Below are 23,623 nucleotides of genomic sequence, written 5' to 3'. Positions count from 1 at the left end.
CCATCAGAATTGAACTTTATCTTTTTTCAAATATTTAATCAATTATCGAAATAAGTTAATATAATCCTACAAATTTGAAATATCAACTTTATCACACCTGAAATATTTACAGACAGCTAGATCTGTCCGGTCTTATGCTAGTATTACTGTTTTTTTGAGTATGTTCTTTCATTATTATAAATTCCCTGGAATAACACTATAGATCAATCATTCATGTACACGGTTTTCATGTGCAATTATCCAAAATTCTGGAAAAAAACACCCAAAACCTTAAAATTGAAGCCTTGATATTGTTCATTATCACCTTAAAATTAGATTTGCAAGCTCAGCATAAGAAAGGCTGTTCCTTCCCACTTCCCATTTAAAGAAAATCACTTATATAACCTAACTATTACATCTTTGCACATTAAAAAAGCAATTAGAAATTACTAGAAATTGAATTCCAATAACTAGTAAATATGTTTTGGATTCCTATTACGTGCTAGGACATAATGTTTGGTGCTGATTGTACAGGGAAAAGCAAGATGGACACAGTTCCTATCTTCAAGTATCTTACCAAGTCCAAATTCTGTGATCAATTTCAGGGACTCTGGACCTCCTATTAAGAATCCTGAATAGGTGATAGGATGAGACTAGTTAGAAATGCAGGTCTGAGGACCTAATCATCCGTGAGAAGAATGGAACTGTGAAAACACCTATCTGTGTGTGGCTGGTGTTTTATTTCTTTCAATCCTTATCTCTGCAGTGCTTTCTCAGCATTTCATGGATCTCTTGAGCTCTCCCCAGCTGGGTTCCAGTGACCTCATTTGCAACACTTTTGATAAGAGCCCTCAGGCTGAAAAAGGTTCTGGGAAAAGATACTTTGCCTCCAAAAGCTTTTAGTTGAATGGTGGGCGCTTCCCCTAATTAACACGGGCTTAGATTTCCTGGAATTGCCTCAAGTGTCATCTATACTATTTTCAAAATTATGAGCTTGATTTTCTTCACATTTCCAATGCATTTAATAGATATCGTCTCAAAAATCTATCCCATCTTCAGGCATACTTTAATTTTTTTTTTAAATGGGGGAAAAAGCAAGATTCAGGCATAACTATTCCATTGTTGATCAACAAATATTCTTTGATTTTATTGAGAAAGCAGGTAAGAACAACGTAAGATCTTTTGCTTTTGATTCCTGAGTCCGATTCCTAATTATTGCATTAGGCTACAGGTAACAAAATACTCAACTGCAGTTACATAAAGTGACTTATCATTCTCACAGAATAAGAAGCCTCCGAGATGAAGGCAAAGCCGGGCAGCTACTCAACGATGCCACGAAGGATCTAGAATTTTATCTTTCTTCTCCACCATCTTCAACTATGAAATTCACCCTCATAGTGGCAAGGTGGCTTCCATAGCTCTAATAATAATAATGCCTGCAACCCAAGTGGGAACCAAGGGAAAGGGCAAAGAGAAACATTCCAGATGAGTCTGGCTCTGTTAAGTCTTTCCAGAAGCTCTGCACATAGAGACTATTAGCCAGAACTGTGTCCCATGGCCATCTTCACAGCAGGGGAGGCCAGGTGACTGTGCATCTTAACTGGGAGCATTGTTACCCAGAACAAAACCTGAGCTCTGTTGATAAGAAAGATGGGGAGAATGCCGCAACTCCTTAGACGGAGGACATGTGTAGTCTATTCCTGCAGGGGGATGCTGGCATGGGCTTTGGACTTCTGTGTCTTCCACAAAGCCTTCAATAATACTGCCCAAGACAGAAGGTACAGTCTTGATCTCTTGATGCACTCACTAAATCACTCACTCATTCTTTACTCGATCAATTTAATAAATATTTACTGAGCATCTTCTTTTAGCCAGGCATGGAAGAAACGGTGGTGACCAAAATAGGTATGACCCTTGCCCTCACAGAGCATCCAGTCCTAAATTTAAAAAAAGAAAAGAAAAGCAGAAGTAAAACAGGGCACTCATTTTTTTTTTTTTCCCCTAATTTGGCTGTGCCACCCGGCTTGCGGGATCTTAATTCCCCGACCAGGGATTGAACCAGGGCCCTGGCAGTGAAAGCACCGAGTCCTAACCAGTGGACCGCCAGGGAATTCCTGGGGGGCAATGTATCTTAGATTTCTCTTTTACCTTCCATCGAAACCACCATATTCAGTTTTGAAGCATAAATATCCTCCTCTTATGGTCAGTGAAAAATGGCTCATTCTCCTCTACACTGCTGACACAACTGAGGCCATCTCGACCCACTCAAAATCAAGCGGACTGATCTGGTAGAAAAGTTCAATGTGTAAAGGGCCAATACTAAATAATTTGAGACCAAGGCATTTAGCTACTTGGAATATCGTTTAGTTTACTGACCCAGACTGGCTTAGCAGGATGCAGAGTTAGTCTGAGCAGCAGACCAATGAGCTTGTTGAGGGCAGGAGGGACTGTGTCTTAGCCACCTTTGCATTCTGCACATCAGCTCAGTGACCGAATCATGGTAAGTAGCTAGTAAATACGTTTGCTGATCTAGACCCAAACTTACGTCTTTCTCTACTAAAATGTAGGAAGAGCCAAAGAGACATTCTTTAAGGTCAAAGTGAACAGCTAGTAATCCCTGACTTTTGCATTCTATAGGGCAAATTTATTCTTCCTGTGCTGCATGTTGAAGTTCTCCAACCAATATGCCAAGGCACGCTGCCACATTTGTTGTGGGTGTGAGAGGTGTGCAGATACTGAACCCCTTCTGTCTGGGGAGGCTGAGCCCCCCGGGTGGGAGGGGGCATTGTCTCAAGGGGCCACACAAACTTCACCATGACTGTGTGTGGCATGGGGTGAGAAACATTTGGGAGCTCTATTCTATGGCACAGATAACATTTTGGTTTTAGGTGAAACTTCATGAAGTTTGAATAACTTAAAAACAGACTTCAAATACATAGTTTGAACAGTCTTTGTCAACCAGATTTTTTCTTTAGCCAAGTTTTTGAATAGTTCAAAAACATCTAAAAATGATTTTGGTGAAGACATGGTCTTTTGAAACCAGGTCTGGAAGGTTATTGAAATCAATATGGGCAATTTCACTTAAAAGAGGGTCTCAATTTAATATTCCCACAAACCTGAACCAACATACTCTCCAGGGAAATAAATGCTCTGTTTGTTTTTTTTTTAACATCTTTATTGGAGTATAATTGCTTTACAATGGTGCATTAGTTTCTGCTGTATAACAAAGTGAATCAGCTATACGTATACATATATGCCCATATCTCCTCCCTCTTGCATCTCCCTCCCACAATAAATGCTCTTTGAATCCACCTCTGTGTAGCCTTCCAAGAGGATGAAAATAAAAACCAGGCTTTTATTTATTTATTGGTATTATACTCCATGACACTCCACAAATCCTTTAGGGATGTAAAAAAACAAATATCTGACTTTAAAATTTTCCTAACAATATTAACACTACTATTACCAGGCCATCTGGAATATAAAGCTGGTCTCTTCCACCAGCTGCACGTTAGACACATCAACTTGGGACTCTCACTCTTTCATGAACTGCCATGCTATTCAGGTCCCATCAAAAGACAGATGAGGAGAGCAGTATTGGAGAAAGACTGACCAAGGGGCATGTTAAACACTTTTTCATTTCAGTTCCCCAAATCCTATTTTATTCTGAATAAGACTAGGGAGTAACACACTTGGCTATCACCTTACCTTCCCACAGAAATATCACCATGGAACCAGGATTCAAAACCATTTCCTTAGCTTTTACAGGGATTTGGGGGTTTTTTTTGTTTGTTTTGTTTTGTTTTGAATGCATGGGGAAAAGTGTTCTGAATCTTCTGCCAAAACTTTAATTAAATTGTAAGGTACTTGAAAGCAGGGGCTGTCTTATCTTTATAGCTTCAGCACAAAAGTTCTAACATCCTAGGTGCTGTGAGCATGAAAAACATTACATCAGTATATGTTGAATATAAGAAACAAAGTGCCTAAACAGTAGCAAGTTATAAAGCTTTTTAGAAAGGGAAACCTAATCTCCAGAAGATAAAATTTGGTTTGGGATGAAACATCACCAAGTGCAAATAACGTTAAAATAAGACTTCAAATATTTAGTCTGAACAGGCTTTGCCAACCAAGTTTTCTTTAGCCCAAGTTTTTGGACTGTTTCAAAAACATTTAATAGCTATTAATATTTTAGTGAAGAAATAATCTTTTAAAACCAGGTCCTGAAGGTTATAGAAATCAGTATGGGGACTTCCCTGGTGGTGCAGTGGTTAAGAATCTGCCTACCAATGCAGGGGACACGGGTTCGATCCCTGGTCTGGGAAGATCCCACATGTCGCAGAGCAACTAAGCCTGCGCTCTAGAGCCCGTGAGCCACAACTACTGAGCCTGCGTGCCGCAACTACGGAAGCCTGTGCACCTAGAGCCTGTGCTCCGCAACAAGAGAAGCCACCACAATGAGAAGCCCGTGTACCGCATCGAAGAGTAGTCCCTGCTCACAACTAGAGAAAGCTCGTGTGCAGCAGTGAAGATCCAACACAGCCAAATAAAGAAAGAAAAAAGAAATCAGTATGGGTAAATTCATTTAGATGAAGGTGCTCAAAAATACACCTTCGACTGATGGCGCAGTGGTTGAGAGTCCGCCTGCCGATGCAGGGGACACGGGTTCGTGCCCCGGTCCAGGAAGATCCCACATGCCGCGGAGCGGCTGGGCCCGTGAGCCATGGCTGCTGAGCCTGCGCGTCCGGAGCCTGTGCTCCGCAATGGGAGAGGCCACAACAGTGAGAGGCCCGCATACCACAAAAAAATAAATAAATAAATTTTAAAAACACCTTCCACAAAAGCCACAACAATGTTTAAATTCTCCTGGATGTCTGTGAGTTAAAACAACAAATCCAGAGTGGTGATGCTGGCAACCTCCATGTGTTTCGCTGCCCTGCTGGCAGTCCAGGAAGGGTATCTCCTGTCAATTCCTGAAAGAGAATTTAGCTGCCAATTCAGGAGGAGAAAGGAAGGATAGAAGGCTCTGCGAAGTTGGCACCGGAGCTTACTCAGTCTCAAGGCACTGAGAGTAATATTTGGAGGGGGGAAAAAATCACTTAAAGGTGCATGCCAAGATTACAATGGATTTAAATCATTATAAAATCTTTCCTGATTAAGACCATTAAAAATCCGGGGCCCGAGAAACAAGCCTTGAGAAATTAGCACTGTAAAGGACGCCTAGCTGCTACTAGAAAATCTACTGCCCGTGGGATTAGAAATGACAACGGCCACGTGATATATTGCTAACTATACAGTGCGGCCCTGTTATAGTAGCTGACTTTTATAGATACAGGGATTTACTAAAGGCCCAGTCATGTCCCTAGGAAAGCAATACTGTGGCTACATGTGCAGAAACAGCCTCCTGTAACAGGGAAATAAAATACAGCGATCGCCGCTCTATCCCACACCACCAGTACCCTTTATGGTCCTGAGACTTTGGGAAGAGGCAGTTCAGAAAGCACCATGGACCCAAAGAGTCAAGTATTTCAGGTTCATTCCAACTCTCTTCCACTCGTTAAATTTTCAATAGATTCCCAAGAACCTCCATGCATGAGAAAACTGGGATTGGAGGAAGGGAATTTCAGGGGGAGGGGAGAGAGGGGAATGGTCCGATCGGGGAGGATACCCGCGCCACTTCCACTGTCCGGCCTGGGGATCGGTCCACCTGCCCCACGTGCCTACGCCCGGGTGCCCCGCTCCTCCGGGTCCCTGCGCTCCCGGAGAGCCCCTGTCGGCCCCAGGTCGTGCTTCCCAGGGGGCTAAAGGTGCCGGCGGCCCCTCCAGGGCCCCCTCTGGGGATCTGCCCCCTTGCCCCCCACGCAGACACCTAAGCCGGGCGCCCCATGCTCCGGGCCCCGGTCCGTCCCGGGAAGGAGAACTCGCTTCTCAGGCCAGAGCAGGTGCCCGCGCCCTCACACGCGGAGTCGGAGGAGGTGGCCGGGGAGCCCCGCCCAGATGCTGAGCCCGGCGCCGGGGCCCGGCCGGGGCGCGGGCGCTCGGTAACCCGGAAGTGGCGGCGGCGGCGGCGGCGGCGGCGGTCGTGCGGGAGCGGGGGCCTGGGGGCGGTGCGCTCGAGCCGGCATGGCCGCCGCCGCCGCCCGCTTTGTGTGCAGCGCGCGGGCCCCAGCCGCCCGCGCCTCGCCCGGCCCGCGGGGCCGGCGCTGACCCGCCCCGACTCTAAGCTCGGCGCCCGCCGGGCCGGCCCCGCCTCCCTCCTCCTGCACTTCCCCTCCCCCCGTCCTCCTGCCGCCGGGCGGGCGGGCAGCAGCCGCCCTCCGTGCTCTGCTCGCGCGCTCCTCGCCGCGCGCCCGCCCGCCCTCGCACCCGAGCCAGCCTGCCTGCCTGCCGTACTGGCGGCGGCGGGCTCGAGGCCGCCCCGATGCCCGAGCCAGGCCCCAGGATGAACGGCTTCTCGCTGGGCGAGCTGTGCTGGCTCTTCTGCTGCCCGCCCTGCCCGAGCCGCATCGCCGCCAAGCTGGCCTTCCTGCCGCCCGAGCCCACCTACACGGTGCTGGCGCCCGAGCAGCGCGGCCCCGGCGCCCCCGCCCCGGCCTCGGCCGCCGCCGCCGCCACCGCCGCGGCCCAGCCGGCGCCGCAGCAGCCCGAGGAGGGCGCGGGCTCGGGGCCCGGCGCGTGCAGCCTGCACCTGAGCGAGCGCGCCGACTGGCAGTACTCGCAGCGCGAGCTGGACGCCGTCGAGGTCTTCTTCTCGCGCACGGCCCGGGACAACCGGCTCGGCTGCATGTTCGTGCGCTGCGCGCCCTCCAGCCGCTACACGCTGCTCTTCTCGCACGGCAACGCCGTGGACCTCGGCCAGATGTGCAGCTTCTACATCGGCCTCGGCTCGCGCATCAACTGCAACATCTTCTCCTACGACTACTCAGGCTACGGCGTCAGCTCGGGCAAGCCCTCCGAGAAGAACCTCTACGCCGACATCGACGCCGCGTGGCAGGCGCTACGCACCCGGTGAGCCCGGCGGTGGTCGCCAGGCCTGGCCTGCCACTGCGGGGAGGCGGGCTGGGGGTCCCCTGGGGGCCTCTGGGGCGGCCTGAGAGGAAAGGGGCCCCTCGTCCGGGGCTGTGGGCGAGCAGAGACCCCCCCACCCCACCCGCCGCCCCGCGGCCGCCGTGGATTCTCTTTTCTTCTCGCTCCCTGGCTTTCTCTCACCCCCTCCAAAAACTCCGCCAGCCCTCGGGTTCCTGGAGAGTTCGGACTCGGAGGATTTTGCCTGCTTTGGCGCGCCCGGGTGCCCCCGATCCACCGGCTGGGTCTTTTGTGGTTCTGGTTACCGAAAGTGGCAACGTTGGGGTGCTTAAATACCGGGCAGAAACAGCTTGGTTCGCGTTTAGTTTGTGTGAGCTGGCAGCCAGAGGCTGGAGGTCCTCAGGCTGAAGTGACCTTGGGTAAGGCGCGCGAGTCTCATACCTCTGTTTCCTTCCTTGTAAAATCAGGGGGCGAGACGGGAAGACTTCCAAAAGACGTTCCGGTTGTAAAGTGCTCGGCGGGGCCGTGTCTGGGCATCCGTGGAGTCAGCCGCAGGGTCGGGTGGTGTGAAGTTTGCCTCCTGGTGGGGCTGAGTAGCTGGCACTGCGGGCAGGGAGTTAGCTCGTGCCTGTGGGCCTGGCATCTTCCTCAGAGCCTCAGTAAAAACCCAGGATGAGTTGGAATCTTACGTTACAGGGTTTGGGGAATCTCTTGACCTTGAGTTAGCATTCACAGGAGAACGACAAAGTATTTTATCGAGGAAGGGCCTTTTATGTGCAAGGCAGAAATTGGGGGCGTGGTTTCAGGGCTAGACCTAGTAAGACCAGCAAACAAAACTTGAGTGTTAGTCCGAGTGAGGCAGAAGTCTGGTAAGTGGGCAAGCCGTGTCACCTGTTTGTGGCCCGGTTTGGGTATCTATGATTTTGCCCCAGCCACCTGGTAGCAGGGATGGTGAAAATACCTGAGATCATGTCTCCTATGACATCCGATTGCTTCAGATGAAAGAGTCCCCAGAATAAGTTGAATTGGCACTGTTACGGCTCTTGACACGTATAGTCTTTATCTAAAATGTTTGCTCGGCTCATACAGACTGCCAACGTTAGTGATCTTTGTCTCCATACATATGCTCATAAATTACCCTGTGCCTTTCTGGGAAAATGACTTGTCCAACAGGGAAGTACTTAGGATTTAATAAGTTGCTTATTCATGTTCTCCTGAAGTCCTGAAGTTCATTTGGATGATAGCTTTTTGAAAGTGGTTTAGGCTGAGATGGTACCATAGGCAGAGACACTGAGTCAGAATCTACAAGTTAAAAAGCCACCTGTTCCAGTAAAGGGTTTCAAAAGTATGTGTGTCACACACAATCAATAGATTGCTAGAATTTGCTGTTGGTAAAGGTATTAAAAATAAGGGTTGGCATTAGATCTTTTTAAAGTGAAACATTAAAATCCTACCTTGAATAGGTTTTATGATAAAATTTCTGCAGAACACTGTTCCTGTATGTGCCTGTCTGGATTAGAATGAAATCCTTTCAGATATGCGTGTCTGGATTAGAATGAAATCCTTTCAGATGTAAGGCTAACCCTTTGCTCTGAATATGCAGGTGTGTCTGTGTTACAACATATGTGAGGCATAGTTATTTCCTGGAGACTTGTCATATTTAATTTAATTAAGGGCATTGTTTTAGGTAAGGTTAAATTTTGAATTATGTGCTGGTATAGCTTCACTTTGCCCGGGATTTATTTAACTTTATACCAGAACTCATGTCTAGATTGAGTTACTCACCTGTAAAATAGGTTAGAACTTAAAGGCTAAGTGAGAATCTTAGGATTTGAAGAAACCTTTCACATCTTCTTGTCCTGTGCTTTTCAAACTTTTTTGGTTTGTGACCCCACAATAAGAAACACATTTTACATCTAGATCAAGCGCACACATACACATCTGTGTCTATATATCAGAAGCAAATGTCTCACAAAACAATATTTTTGCCTGTGGGCAATACACATGCAGACTATTTTTTTTTTTAAATAAATATATTTATTTATTTTTGACTGTGTTGGGTCTTTGTTGCTGCGCGCGAGGGTTTCTCTAGTTGCGGCGAGCGGGGGCTACTCTTCGTTGTGGTGCATGGGCTTCTCATTGCAGGGGCTTCTCTTGTTGCGGAGCACAGGCTGTAGGCACGCGGGCTTCAGTAGTTGTGGTGTGCAGGCTCAGTAGTTGTGGCTCGCGGGCTCTAGAGCGCAGGCTCAGTAGTTGTGGCGCACGGGCTTAGTTGCTCCGCAGCATGTGGGATCTTCCCGGACCAGGGTTCGAACCCATGTCCCCTGCATTGGCAGGCAGATTCTTAACCACTGCGCCACCAGGGCAGTCCCACTATATTCTGTTTTATTTCATATTATTTTTTTTTTTAAAGAAGAAGAAAAAGAATGCTGGTTGTAAAGGACTAAGTTTATTTCCCATATCACGTATGGACACTGTCCTTGTGCACCCTCATTTGACGGAGAACTGGGGAAGAGCAGTAGGTCTCTTGACTGCTAGTTTAGTACTCTTTCCACACCATGCAGTCCTATTCATCAGATTTCTCTAGAGGTGCATTTACATGTCTCTGTTATTCTAATAGGCTAGGAGTTACTTGACTCAGAAGCTAAGCAGTCCCTTAACCACCTCCTCTCGGCTCTCTGTAGTTTTTCTGCTCTAACCTTGCCTGGAAGATGCCCTCTTCTCTGCCCATGTACAGCTCCATTCAGGTGATTGCCATGGCAGCAGGATCTCCCCACCCCCCCCCCCGCCCCATGTACCCATTGTTCCGCGGCTGCCTCAGATCCCGTTTTGCACCCCCAGCCTTCATGTCTTCCTTGGGGATTTTTCTCTTTTCTGATCTCCTGATGAGAAGAGACACTCAGAACACTGCTCCGAACACTGATTGGAGAGCCCACCCTGTCCTAAGTCATCTCCATCTCAGCACTCAGGTGTTATTCCCCCAGGAGGAATGTAAGATGTGTGTGTCAGTGCCGTGCATCCCGCAAAGTACCCAGCCCAGTACTTGCCCTCCCTCCTCATACTCACACCCGGCCTTTTGTATATGCCCCTTTCCTATGCCCTGAATTCTCTATCCTGTCTGGATCCTGACTGGGGTCTGGGACCCTTGGTATTCCTGTGCACCTGGTACTCAGCTCCTTTACCTGCACTTATCACACTGTGTTGCTGTGTCCTGTTGTGTGACTGCATCCCACTAAGTTGAAAGTTCCTTGAGGGCAAGGCCTCCCTGTCTTCTGTTTTCCCAACAACCGGCAAAGTGCCTTAAGATAAGAGACACTCATTAAATGTTCGTTTAATGGGTTGCACACATGGGTGCCCCATAAATAGATGGGATAGATTCAAATTTTCCTAATTTTCTTACAAAGAGTTGCATCTGTTTTACCTCTAGGGTTTGATATCCATGGGCATAACCATAGGCAAAGAAAGGGGTTACAATGTGTTGGCTTGAGGTCTGATCCACTTTGTATCTATTATATGCCCATGTTTGCAACATTGAAGTATCTGTATTGAACAGAAGAGTGACAGTAACCCTTTTGTATTTCTCTTCGTCCTTTCTCCATTACTATCTGTGCATGCTCCAGTGAGCTGCCCAGTCCTTGATGAAGGACTTCAAACACAAATACCACCTAGTATTTCCATGGGTAAAGGTAGCAAATTCCCTAAATGATGAGCAGTAGAGTGGGCCAGTAATCTAAAATAAGGGTTTGGGGAGGAAGTAAATTCTAAGGCAAAAAGGTGGTCATTGCTATTTGGCCAATAGATGATTATTTTAAGCATTTGAAAAATGACTGAAAAGGGTGTAGAAGAGAGGTGGGATTTGAAAGAGCCAGGGAGAGCATGGACTCAGCATGGAAGAAGTAAGTTGGTGTTTTATTAGGTTCGTACAGCTGTAGCAAAGTACCATAGACTGGGTGGCTTAAAAGCAACAAAAATTTCTCAATTCTGGAGGCTGGAAGTCTGAGATCAGGGTGCCAGCATTGTCAGGCTCTGGTGAGAACCCTGTTTCTGGTTGCGGACTTCTCATCGTTTTCTCACACTGTGGAAGGGGCAAGGGAGCTTTCTTGGGCTGGTTTACAAGGGCACTAATCCCATTCATATGGGTTCCACCTTCATGACCTAGTCACCTTTCAAAAACCCCACCTCCTAATAACATCACCCTGTGGGTTAGGTTTCAACATATGGGACATGTGCATGCATGCACGCGTGCGTGCGCACGCACACACACACACAAACACAATATTCAGCCTACCGGCAGTTGGTTTTTTTTATTTTTAATTAATTAATTTATTTTTTGGCTGCATTGGGTCTTTGTTGCTGTGCGCGGGCTTTCTCTAGTTGTGGCGAGCGGGGGCTACTCTTCGTTACGATGCGCAGGCTTCTCATTGCGGTGGCTTCTCCTGTTGCAGTTGCAGAGCACAGGCTGTAGGCGCACGGGCTTCAGTAGCTGTGGCACGTAGGCTTAGTACTTGTAGCTTGTGGGCTGTAGAGTAGTTGCAGTGCACAGCTTAGTGGCTTAATTGCTCTGTGGCTTGTGGGATCTTCCCGTACCAGGGCTCGAACCCGTGTCCCCTGCATTGGCAGCTGGATTCTTTTTTTTTTGTGGTACGTGGGCCTCTCACTGTTGTGGTCCCTCCCATTGCGGAGCACAGGCTCCCGTCGCGCAGGCTCAGCGGCCATGGCTCACGGGCCCAGCCGCTCCGTGGCATGTGGGATCCTCCCGGACCAGGGCACGAACCCGTGTCCCCTGCATCGGCAGGCGGACTCTCAACCACTGCGCCACCAGGGAAGCCCGGCAGGTGGATTCTTAACCTCTGTGCCACCAGGGAAGCCCCTCGACAGTTGGTTTTAGAACAGAGAGAGACAGTTGAGAATCTAAACATGGTGGAGGCCTTGAAGGTTAGGGCATGTTTTACATTTGAGTTACTAATACACTTTATAAGCATGTTGTGACTCCGAGCAATTGAGGGAATGAATTGGAATCACTGAGAAATATTTGTAGAAAGGACACTGTGAAAATCAATGTAGCGTTATTGGAGGGTAGTGTCGTCATTTGAGCTGGTGTGATTAATTTGTGCAGTAAAGGCTGCCTGTTGGTTAAGGTGGGATTAAGTAGGCGGATTAAGCCTCCTCAGCACACATCCTTCAGGGGTCTTCTCGGATGTGAGCTGATTTAGGCTGCAGAACTGGGACCTGTGATTCAAGAGGGAGTGAATCAAGCTGATTTGAAGGTGTAAACCCAAACAAGCAAATAACCCAGAGGATGAGGTGTAAGTTAGACAGAATTTTGGCTGGAACATTTTAATCTAGAGAAACAGGAGAGTAGAGGCATTTATGATTCAATATGTTATTAGTGTTTCCCATCACTATTCACAGAAGTTGTTTTGTGCAATGACTGTGGACGAGAGAGGCATTTGGCAACACTGGCAGAGAAATTGACCTCATCAGAGAAAGCAAATGCAGAGAGAGGAAGGTAAATAAGAACTTTCAGGGAATTCCTTGGCGGTCTCTTGGTTAGGACTCTGCGCTTTCATTGCCAGGACCAGGGTTTGATCCCTGATCAGGGAACTAAGATGTAAGATCCCGCAAGCCGAGAGGCTGGGGTTAAAAAAAGAACTTTAAATGCCTGGGTACAAAAGACAAGTTACAAGAGACTTACTGTTTCTTTCACTCATTCATTCTTTCAGGTAATAAACCATTAACCGTTGAACACACATATATTGATACTGTGATTGTACCAGACACTAAGGTTTGCTTGAGTATCGTTAATCTCAAACTGTGTCTTTTTTGTGTGAAAGGATGGACTAAATTTTAGAGGCATTTTGAATATGTAGCCGTGTGTTGCTCTTTTATAACTTTTGCATCTGTGATTCACAGGATCCGTAATTGGAAAATCCCTAAGTCATGGGAAGGCTGTCGTGGGTATCCTCAGGTAGTGAGGGCCTTGAAAAGCACCTTCTTCTGTTGGTTGTGAATGTTGTTTACAGTTACGACTCAGGATGGATTTCTCCTGGGAGCAGCAAAACAGTTACTACTTTCCCGAGAGTGTGGAATTTAATGACCTAACTTCTTTATTCTCAGTTTTCTCAGAGGGAATTAATTCCACGGTGCCATTAAAGGAAGAATGCTCATGATTTCTTCCTGAGTTTGACTGATTAGCGACAAGGAAAACAGAATGTGTTATAAATAATGTGTTATGTGAATGCACAATGATCTTTCTAGAAGGGAAATAGACTATCAGCGTGCGGTTCAAGGCAGTCAGTGTGAAAATATCCCATTAGGAAGAACGCAACTCCTAAGAAGAGACCTTTTGAAACTGACATCGGTGACGTGTGTTTTGGGGGTTCACTTAGAGCCTTTTCTTTAATGTCCCCACCGCCCTTCTCCAGTGCCCTCGGGCTGTACCTGGTTCTTCAGGCTGCCCTCGCCATGCCATCAGGCAGGATTTCTTCCTCTAGCACAACAGAATCTGCGCTGTCACCCCTGTCCCACCAAAGCTTACTTTCCCATGGTTCTATTTTTTGAGGGGCCTTCCTTTCTTCTAGTAACCCAGATGCCAAAGATCTGACAAGCCTTTCCATGTTTCTGTGTTAATGGTCAATAACTCCTTAATGGGTTTCCTCTTCCTGTTTTTATTTAGGGCAATCTTGGAGGCTCAGTTTTCTAAAATTCAGTCTGAAAACTCTACTAGTGCAATGGCATATTGCACTAGTGGAAGAGCCCCCTCTTTTTTTTTTTTAATTTTCTGAAGAAGTCTTTAGAATGATACTGTCGTGAGGTCACTTAGGGCAAACCCTTAAGTTCACTCCCGACCTTCTGCTACTGCTTGCACTTCCCTCCCTCTCTCCAAATTTAGTAACTACTGTACCCATATTAATAACCCCGCGTAAGACTCAGGAGTCTGGCTTCAGGAATTTTACTGTTCATCGTGGCAGCAGATTTACCTTCTCTATTGGATTTTGCTTACGCTAGTGTTGGAGGCCATAAATCTGCTCCATTTTAAGAAGCTTCATGTACATAGAGAATGGACTTGAGGACACGGGGAGGGGGAAGGGGAAGCTGGGATGAAGTGAGAGAGGGGCATTGACATATACGCACTACCAAATGTAAAACTGATAGCTAGTGGGAAGCAGCCGCATAGCACAGGGAGATCAGCCCGGTGCTTTGTGACCGCCTGGAGGGGTGGGATAGGGAGGGTGGGAGGGAGACGCAAGAGGGAGGGGCTATGGGGATATATGTATACGTATAGCTGATTCATTTTGTGATACAGCAGAAACTAACACACCATTGTAAAGCAATTCTACTCCAATAGAGATGTTAAAAAAAAAAAAAAAGAAGAAGCTTCAGGTACAAGAATCCAAAGTCTCAACACAGATACACTTAGGAGAGCGTGAATTGGATATCAGAATGATTTTTTTTTCAGGATTGCTTTAAATAATAGTTTGCTGATTTGTAAAAGACTTAATTTGCGAAAATTAGATGTACACAAAACTTTTTGAACTAGGGAACTTAGTTCTAATTCCAGCAGTCCCTCTAATCCATGATGTCACTCATGCAGGGAGACGCTCCACACTTCTGGGCTTTACATTCCATTGTTTTAAAGGCAAGGGATTCAACTACAGTAAGTCCGCTACATACGAACCCTCAAGTTGCGAGCTTTCAAAGATGCGAATGTGCATCTGGTTCTAGCAAGGAACCAGAACCTGTGCCATCCACGTCAGATGTGAGTGACGTTGCAGCTCGCCCTCCATCTCCTATTGCTGACGATCCTTCAGCTCTAGCATCTCCCACCTCCTCCCCCTCCTCCAGTCAGTAACCCTTCTTGCCTGTTCACTAGATGTCAGCCTCTGGATGCCAGCTGTCGTACTGTACTACTGTACTTTTCAAGGTACTGTGTTGTAAGAGTCAAAATGTTTTCTTTATTTTTTGTGTTTCTTTTATGTATTATTTGTGTGAAAAGTATTATAAACCTATTCCAGTGCAGTACTAGAAAGCCGACTGTGTTAGTTGGGGACCTAGGCTAAATTTGTTGGACTTATGAACAAGTTGGACTTGTTTCGAACATGCTCTCGGGCCGGAACTGGTTCATATGTAGGGACTTACTGTACATGGCTTCTGAGGTGCCTTCTTTAAGTAAGGCTGTGTTTCATGATTTTCAGAGGAAGTACCTCATGTTTTTGAATTTGCTTTCCCTGACTACACGGAGAAACTTGGTGGATTCAAGTCTCTACAGTGGATCTCAACCCTGGCTGCCCTTCAGTAGTTCCAGGTAGATTTTATCTTAGAGTGTGTGTGTGTGTGTGTGTGTGTGTGTGTGTGTGTATCTAGACACATGCGTGTGTGTGTATCTGTGTGTGTACATTTATATAAGTGAGCATGTATTCATTCACGTGTGTGTGCTTCTGTGCGTGCACGTGTGCAGCCAGGGTTGAGATGCACTCACTTAGAAACTTCAGTTAAAGATTGGCCACAGGGCTTCCCTGGTGGCGCAGTGGTTGAGAGTCCGCCTGCCGATGCAGGGGACACGGGTTCGTTCCCCGGTCTGGGAAGATGCCACATGTCGCGGAGCGGCTGGCCCCGTGAGCCATGGCCATTGAGCCTGCGCTCCGCAACGGGAGAGGCCACAACAGTGAGAGGCCCGCATACCGCAAAAAAAAAAAAAAAAAAAAAAAAAGATTGGCCACAATTACAATTGGTTAACACTTGAAGAAAAGAGTATGCTAGGGAAGATTTTTTTTTATACGCGTATGTAGATGGTTTTAGTTGAAGGTCTTTGGTGGCCAGGAACCCGTTAGCGTGGACCAAGATGGGGAGTAGTTGTTGAGAGGACACAGCCATGTTCATACTTGCAAGATTCCTGAGCCTCCCGGGGACTGAAGTTGGGGACTCGAAAGCCGTCTTGGCCCTTGGCCCTCACGCTCTCAGCTTCCTCTGTGTGAGCTGGTGCCTCGCAGCTCCTTCTCTCTGCATGCCTGGTCCATTGCTCTTTCTACAGCAAGCCTCTTCCCTGTTCCTGGTCTCTGCGCATCAACTTCACCCCAGCTGTGCTTACCCCCGACTCAGCTGCCCAGGAACTGGTCTCCCTCTGGCTTCTAGATACCACGTTCCCATTCTTCTTCTTTTGTAAAAAATTTTTATTGGAGTATATTTGATTTACAACGCTGTGTTAGTATCAGGTGTACAGAAAAGTGAATCAGCCGTACATATACATATATCCACTCTTTGTTAAGATTCTTTTCCCATATAGGCCATTAGAGAGCACCGAGTAGAGTTCCCTGTGCTATACAGTAGGTTCCCATTCATCATCGACTTTATGTATAGTAGCGTCGTTCCCATTCTTGAGTCCCTCAGTTGTACCCCGGGATAGTGATGGCCGGGGCCGAGGCGTTGTAAGTGAACAGGGCTCCCTCCTTGGGGATAAGGTGGGGCTGTGGCTGGGATGGGCACTGCCCCGCACAGCCATCACTAGCACTTCTGGAGGGGGTTGCCCGGGGCCGTCTCCACTCTTCACTCAGGCCCTGTGTGCCCCAGCCTGTGACTGGCCAGAGAGCACGGACCTTGAAGAATAGATCATAATTAAGAGACCTTAAACCAGGTCAGTAGACCACTGACATGGTTGCCTCATGACCGGCGTGTCGCTCCCTTTGTGAGCCTGGAAACGGAAGACTGTGGAAAAATAGGGCTCTCCTCTCGAGTTGCCTCCCCCCTCTCTGCCCTGCAGCAGATGCACCATCCGCCCTGCAATGGGGGCTGCTGTGCAAACGGTCTGTGGTGTGAACGGAATTCTGCACCGCCCTTGGGGCAAAGGAGACAGGGAGGCGGTGGGTGAAGGGGGCGGGGAGAGGGAGGCCCCCAACTCTGCAGGGGCCAGCGGACTCCTGTGTCGCCGAGTCACAAGAGATCCCCACCTTGAAATGATTTAATGATTCAGTTCTTCATTGAGATGATTTACTGCTGGAACCGATTTGTGGCTCTTACATCAGAGTAGCTCAGGCAGGGTTAACCTCAAGGGTAACCTGAAGAGGAGTGTGGCTGCCAGCCTTCACTCTCTCTGCTGTTTTTAATGGTCATGGGCAGAGGTTTTGGAGTCACACACCTGAGTTTAGGTCCTGCCTGGGCCACTTATTAACTGCTAGACCTCAGGCAAGTTTCTGAACCTCAGTTAAAGTAATAACAGTGGTGGTTGTAGGGGCGCAAACTTGGCCACTGCAACGTGTGTCTCTTTGGCAGAAGGATTATTTGAGGCTGATTATTTTAAGAAACTGTAGCCACAGGAGAAGCTTTGGAAAACCCGAGCAGAAGTTACCTTTCTGTAAGAGACATTTACATGTATAAGGGAAATCTCCATTTGTAAGGGTGTCTCCCCAGCTGCTCCAGGAAGGTGGGGGGGGAGGGGGCGCGACCTTATCTCTAGAAGCTCTTATCAGTGCAGAAGGTGAGGACTTTAATCTGCATAACAACCGCACCTTTGTTTCCTCTGCTTTTCCTGGTGACCTCCCAGAGCTGATCGCTGCCGCAGTCTTGTTTTGCTTTAGCTGAAGATATTTAAGGTACAGACTTCTGCCATAGAGACTTACTCAGTTTTCCTGGGTCTTTCCCATGTATGCCTGTTATTAAACTTTTGTTTGCCTTTCTCCTGTTAATCTGTCTTCTTTCAATTTAATTAGTAGATGAGCCAAAGAACCTAGAAAGGAAGAAGGGAAAACTTTTCTGCCCCTACATGGTAATCATAATAATCATAACAATCATAACAATAACAACGAAGACCTCATGTCAGATGCTCTAGCACACGAGGCTTTCCGCATCGTCAGGGGACAAAAAATGGGAAGCTGTTGTTGTTTAAGATCGTTGAGAGCATTAGAGCTGTAATCACCAGATGCTCAGATCATGCTGTAGACCAGACGCTTAGATCAGGTGTTAAAGAAATTGCTCCCTTCCCCCTTCTCCATACATGTAAATAATACCCAGGGCGAGGGAGCTTGATGGGCGTGGCTATAGAGGAACTGTAGAGGAGTTTTCGTTTTATTTGCAGCTAAGGGGGAAGAGGCTCTTTGAATTTGTTCCTCTGACCTCGAGGGCTCTGTGTATGATGTTTTGGCTCCGGGGAGTGGTGTGCATTAGTATTTTAAATCGGATAGCACTTCAAGGTGTTTATATCCCCAAAGGAGACCTTAATAGGAGAAGAAACCTTACCTGTAATCCAACACCTTGCAATTACTTTGCAAACGCTTCCTGCTTTGCTCCCTTCCCTCTGCCCTGCTGTTTCCAGGCTTAGCTGCTCAGGAGCTGAGCTTGTGTTCTGGGCGGAACCAGAGACTTCTCAGACACAGAGTCAGGGATGGGGAGAATGAGGAAGTGGAACTCCCTCATTCTCCACCACTTAGGACATTCTGGTTGCTCTTTTTTTTTTTTTTTTGCGGTACGCGGGCCTCTCACTGTTGTGGCCTCTCCCGTTGCGGAGCACAGGCTCCGGACGCGCAGGCTCAGCGGCCATGGCTCACGGGCCCAGCCGCTCCGCGGCATGTGGGATCTTCCCGGACCGGGGCACGAACCCGTGTCCCCTGCATCGGCAGGCGGACTCTCAACCACTGCGCCACCAGGGAAGCCCTCTGGTTGCTCTTTTTTAATGGGACAGCCTTCAGCAGATAAGAGTTATCTTTTTTTCCTAAAGTTGGCCCAGGGACCTGAATGCACGTTTCCTCCTAAAATATGAATGCTCCGTGACGCCTTGTACCTCAGATCCCTGTTGAGTTTTCAAGGCTGTGTGAAATGGAGCTCATTGATGACTTCTACAATATTGATTTACTTCAGAGTGTTAAAGGACCGTGGCACCATGGTGAAACTGGAGACCTCTGTTTCCAGGAAGTCTAGGTCATTCACATTCAATGCTCAGACTGTTAACTGTTGCATGACATTGACTTGCTGAATCACCGAGAGGAGCCCTACCTCAAGGTTACTTGTTAACCGAGTCAAATGAAAAAGGAGCACAAGGAACCTCCAGTGCTGATTATTAGTTTGTTCCTTCAGTTTACATTTTTAAACGGTTAAAATGAAACCTGGGCAGTTACACTGGGGGGAAAACGTAAAGCAAGCCTGTATTCAGAATATATCTACAAAGAGTGAGTTTCCAGACGGTAATTATAACTCTGCCGGCCAACACCTCTGTTATTATAGTTGGTAATCTCATGAGAATTCCAGCTTACCCAAAACTGTTCTTAGTGATGGTCACAGACAGAACCAGACCATGTGCAGTGACAATTATATTGACTGCAAAGGTCTGTGATACCAGAGCAAGATTCTTGTGCGCTGGTTTAACTAAAACAGTTTGAGTTATCCCTAGTGTCATAAATAATGCAAGGATATTTCAGAATCTCTGTTTTTGGTTGCTATGTTGTTTAACGATTACTATCGTCATAACATTCATACCATTTAAATTTACATACATGTATATGTACATACACGTAACCAGTTACGTGTTTAATCATTTCTAAACATTTCATATAACAAGGCTACATAAAATGATTTTTTAAATCTTCTTTTAAATAAATTTATTTTTTATTTTAGGCTGCATTGGGTCTTCGTTGCTGCGCGCGGGCTTTCTCTAGTTGCTGAGAGCAGGGGCTACCCTTCCTTGCGGTGTGCGGGCTTCTCATTGCGGTGGCTTCTCTTGCTGCGGAGCACGGGCTCTTGGCACGTGGGCTTCAGTAGTTGTGGATAGTGGGCTCCAGAGCGCAGGCTCAGTAGTTGTGGCACATGGGCTTAGTTGCTCCGTAGCATGTGGGAGCTTCCCGGACCAGGGCTCCAACCCATGTCCCCTGCATTGGCAAGCAGACTCTTAACCACTGCGCCACCATGGAAGACCAGCTTCATCTGCTCTTAATACATCTTTCTAGGGTTTTCTTGATGTTTTTAGTAGGAAAAACTAATGTATTCCAATTAAACATACGACTCCACGTTCATTTAAAAATCATTTTAGGGCTTCCCTGGGCTTCCTGCGACAGCCTGCTCTCCGCACCTCACATCCTTCTCCATACGCTCCATCCGCTGCCCAGCTCTAGCTTACATCTGTGCGTACCTGGGACAGCGCTGTCTGGCCAATAATGAGCGCTTATGGAATATGTGTTGAGTAAATAAATGGATGACTCGGTGATTATGAGTTTACAGACTTTAGTGTGAGAAATGCCTGGGGGGCCTTGCTAAAATGGATTCTGGACCCCACCCTCAGAGATTCTGATCTAGTAGATCTGGATTAAAGCATTTTATATCAGCAGGCCTGGTACAAAGGGCGGGTGGTCTGTATTTGAGGAATACTGAGACATTTAAGTTGCTTGAGGACCCCCAGAATGGCTCACAGCTGTATCATAATTGCTTCCTCCTTAGAATTTTTTTTAAAAAATTTAAAATTTTGGTTGCACCGTGCAGCATGCTGGATCTTAGTTCCCCAGCCTAGGATCAAAGCCATGCCCCCTGCATTGGGAGTGCGGAGTCCTAACCACTGGACCACCAGGGAAATCCTGGACCAGCGTTTCTTGATGTGTAAAATGTGAGAGCACCATAATTACTTTTGCAGGATTAAGTGTGGTGAAGATTACAGTTTTAATTTGCATAATTCCTCCTGCCTGTCTATTTCCACGTGTTTTCTCTCTGAACCGAATGAAACTGGGGCAAGAGTTTCTGGGGGACTTTTATAGGCATCTGTATCTTCTAAAATCCACTCTTTTATTATCTTTGAGTGATCCTCCCATCTTCACCTTTACTAAAGGATTGCAAAGTTAATTAATTAACAGCCCAGACAATTGGAATCTAAACCTCTTAGGAGCTGTTCTCTTCCATCAGCACCTCTTTTCTGGAAAGTGCTACTTGGAGTAAAAGACTGCTGCCTGTATGCTTATGAAAGAAAAAATATGCCTTGGCCTTTCTGTGTCTTTACCTGGAATGCCCTTCTCTGGCCAGCACAGGCTGTTCAGGATCCGCCGCCCCGCCCCCAGCGACACATCTCCCCTACAAAGCCTTGCCATCCAGGCGGCTGGCCCTTCCTCCGCTCCCAGAGCTCTGATTATATGTCTGCTCCAGCTCTTATCACCTGGTCTTTTGGTTTGTTCTGTCTGACTCTTGTACAAGAATGCCATCTCCTTGAGGACAGGGCCAGGTTCTGACTCTTTTGGCTCACACTGAGACCCCAGTACAACACCCTGTGTATTGTACAGAAGACCCTTCAGTGTCAGCCAAAGGAATGGTGAGAATCCCTGAGGGGTGGTGTTTGTACTGAGCCCTCTTTCTTTTCAGGTTCAAGATTCAGAGTCTTAATCTCCTTTGATTGGGCCTCAGGTATCTGTGGCCACCCCAGCTTCCTGCTGAGGCCTCTTTCCTGGGTTGGGTGTGAATGTATACCCCAGCCCAGGGGAGAGAGAGGGGCGATAAGGGACCCTGGGAACTGAGATCCTCCCGGCAGCCCGCCATCCGATCCTCCTCATGGCTGGCCCTCCTTCTGGAAGACAGAGCTGTTTTCTTCGGAGACACCTGTCTGTGGGACCATTCCAAGAAGGGTAGAGGAGTACTTAGAGGCAATGGGGGGACGTTTGTCTTTTTTGTCATTGATGGGCCAAGAGTGGATGCAAGTCTGTCTGCTATCAAAGTGAATTCTCACAGTCCTCCATACCTGTATTGATGGCCATCTCATGTTTTTCTAAGACTTGGGAAAGGTGGTTGTGGTTATTGTTATTGAGGAATATTTGTATATTTCATCTCAGCTGACAATTAAGAGAATGCAGACTTGGAAAAAAACGTCTCTCAAAGTCCACTGACTGCCTCTCTATCGCCTTCATTTCCTCATGGTCCTTGAGGCCTCTACACCCGCTACTTTTTTTCCCTTGCCATGTTTTGTTTTTTCTTTTAACTTTATTATGGTATACAAGGCAAATAAAATATTAAAATAAACCCCATGTCTTTATCACCCACCTTCAACAGCTATCAACATTCTGCCATTCTTGTAGCATCTGTACTTCAACCCACGCCCCATCCTTACTCTTTTATTATTACTTTATAATAGGTCTTATTTTTTTTTTAAAGAAAAAGTCTGCATCATTGACATGCACAGATCTTAGCTGTCTGCTTCCCCAGCAATATCTTCTTGCTGTCTGTATTAGCACTCAGGCGTGTGATGAGCTAGCTGCAGGCTCGAGCTTTTCCTGATGTGCTGTGGTGTCACACCATTGGAGTATGGATTGCAATGTGAGAACAGGTTTAAGGGAGATATTAAATAGATTTAATATCCAATAGTTATCAAAGGAAAGGCACTGGAATCTTGGCCCTTGTTTTCAATATCAGTGTTGTAAAGAGAGAATAAGTTGGGGACCCCCAGGGGTATGTTCCATTTTATCTAGAATTAGTGGGGTACAGTTGAAAGAGAACTGGTGTGGGGCTAGGAGATGTAGCTTCTAGGCAACCATTGAGATACCCAGCTGTGTGGCCTGGATAGTCAGGTAATGTCTTTGGGCCTCATTTTCTCCATTTATAAAAAGGAGGTTTGCATTAAATGTCAGTTCTGGTTTAACCATCATTCATTGATTGGCTGTTTTGTGCTAAGCACATTTCACACATTACATTATTTAAGCATCAACGTATCTGTGAGGTGGGGACTGTTATCTCCATTTTAAAGATTTGAAAACTGAGGACCAGGAAAGATGAATGACTTGCCCAGGGTCACACAGAGTTAAAAGGCGACCCAAGATGTGGACCCAGGCATCCTGACCCTGGAGCTCTTGTTCTAAAATCACACAATATTCCCTGTGTAACGAGTCTCCCAAGGTGATGGGGTAGGTAGGGGGTGAGCATCTTTCAAGGTGCTCAAGACTGTACACTGGGATGCAGAAAGAAAATACCAGAACTTACATTTCTGCTCATTATTTACTATTTTTCAATATATGTTTTTGTTTTAAATGTTCATAAGATTTTATATAGTGTTTTAAAACACTAATGTACATATAAATTTTTATCTATCTACACACACACACACACACACACACCAGGAGTACATGCTCTCATTTTTATGAAAAAGGGTGCATGATGAAAAGTTTAGACACCAGTGCACTAGATTAATACCGTTACCTAATATTTTTTGATTTCTATTCTCAGAATTTTAGGATCTGAGCATGATGAGAAATTAATATTTTCAGAAATGACAATCCTTCGACAAATTCCCTGATGTGTCAGGTACTGGGCTAGATGCTTGGTACAGTCTTGCCTTGTTACCAGATCTTCTATAGTACCAAAAAATTTTTAGTTTGCATTTAAAAGATGACTTTGAATACCCTTAGGGAGGTGACACTGCCCCACTCCCGACACAGACACAGACACAGACACAGACACACACACACACACACACAGAATTCTGTACTTTTGTCTAACAGTATTCTGAAGACAAAAAATGTCTCCTGAACCTTTGGAAATCAAATGAAAGGAAGAATAGAAATGATTCTTTTCTACTGAGATGTCTACTCAGATTCCTTTCAGCACTTGGATGAGATGGTTCTCACGAAGTTGCCTTTTGTTTTATGATCCTGATAAAATGAAGATGGCTGAAGAT

At 46.7% G+C, this 23,623-nt stretch overlaps 1 protein-coding gene across 1 annotated transcript in view; it reads left to right on the top strand.

Moving 5' to 3' along the window:
- Positions 1-6,397: 6,397 nt before the first annotated feature.
- ABHD17C (abhydrolase domain containing 17C, depalmitoylase) overlaps positions 6,398-23,623 on the top strand; it is a gene marked incomplete at its 5' end in the record, with an annotated part of 56,600 nt that continues 39,374 nt past the window's right edge. Inside the window, 3 exon segments of the mRNA XM_082648095.1 lie at positions 6,398-6,546; positions 6,548-6,600; positions 6,603-6,984. Of these exon segments, the coding sequence (XP_082504221.1) occupies positions 6,398-6,546; positions 6,548-6,600; positions 6,603-6,984 (584 nt within the window).

Source organism: Grampus griseus, assembly GCF_964374135.1.
Source record: "Grampus griseus genome assembly, chromosome: 2".
Taxonomy (NCBI): Eukaryota; Metazoa; Chordata; class Mammalia; order Artiodactyla; family Delphinidae; genus Grampus; species Grampus griseus.
Note: the sequence above shows the minus strand (reverse complement) of the source record. Positions and strands in the feature narration are given on the sequence as shown.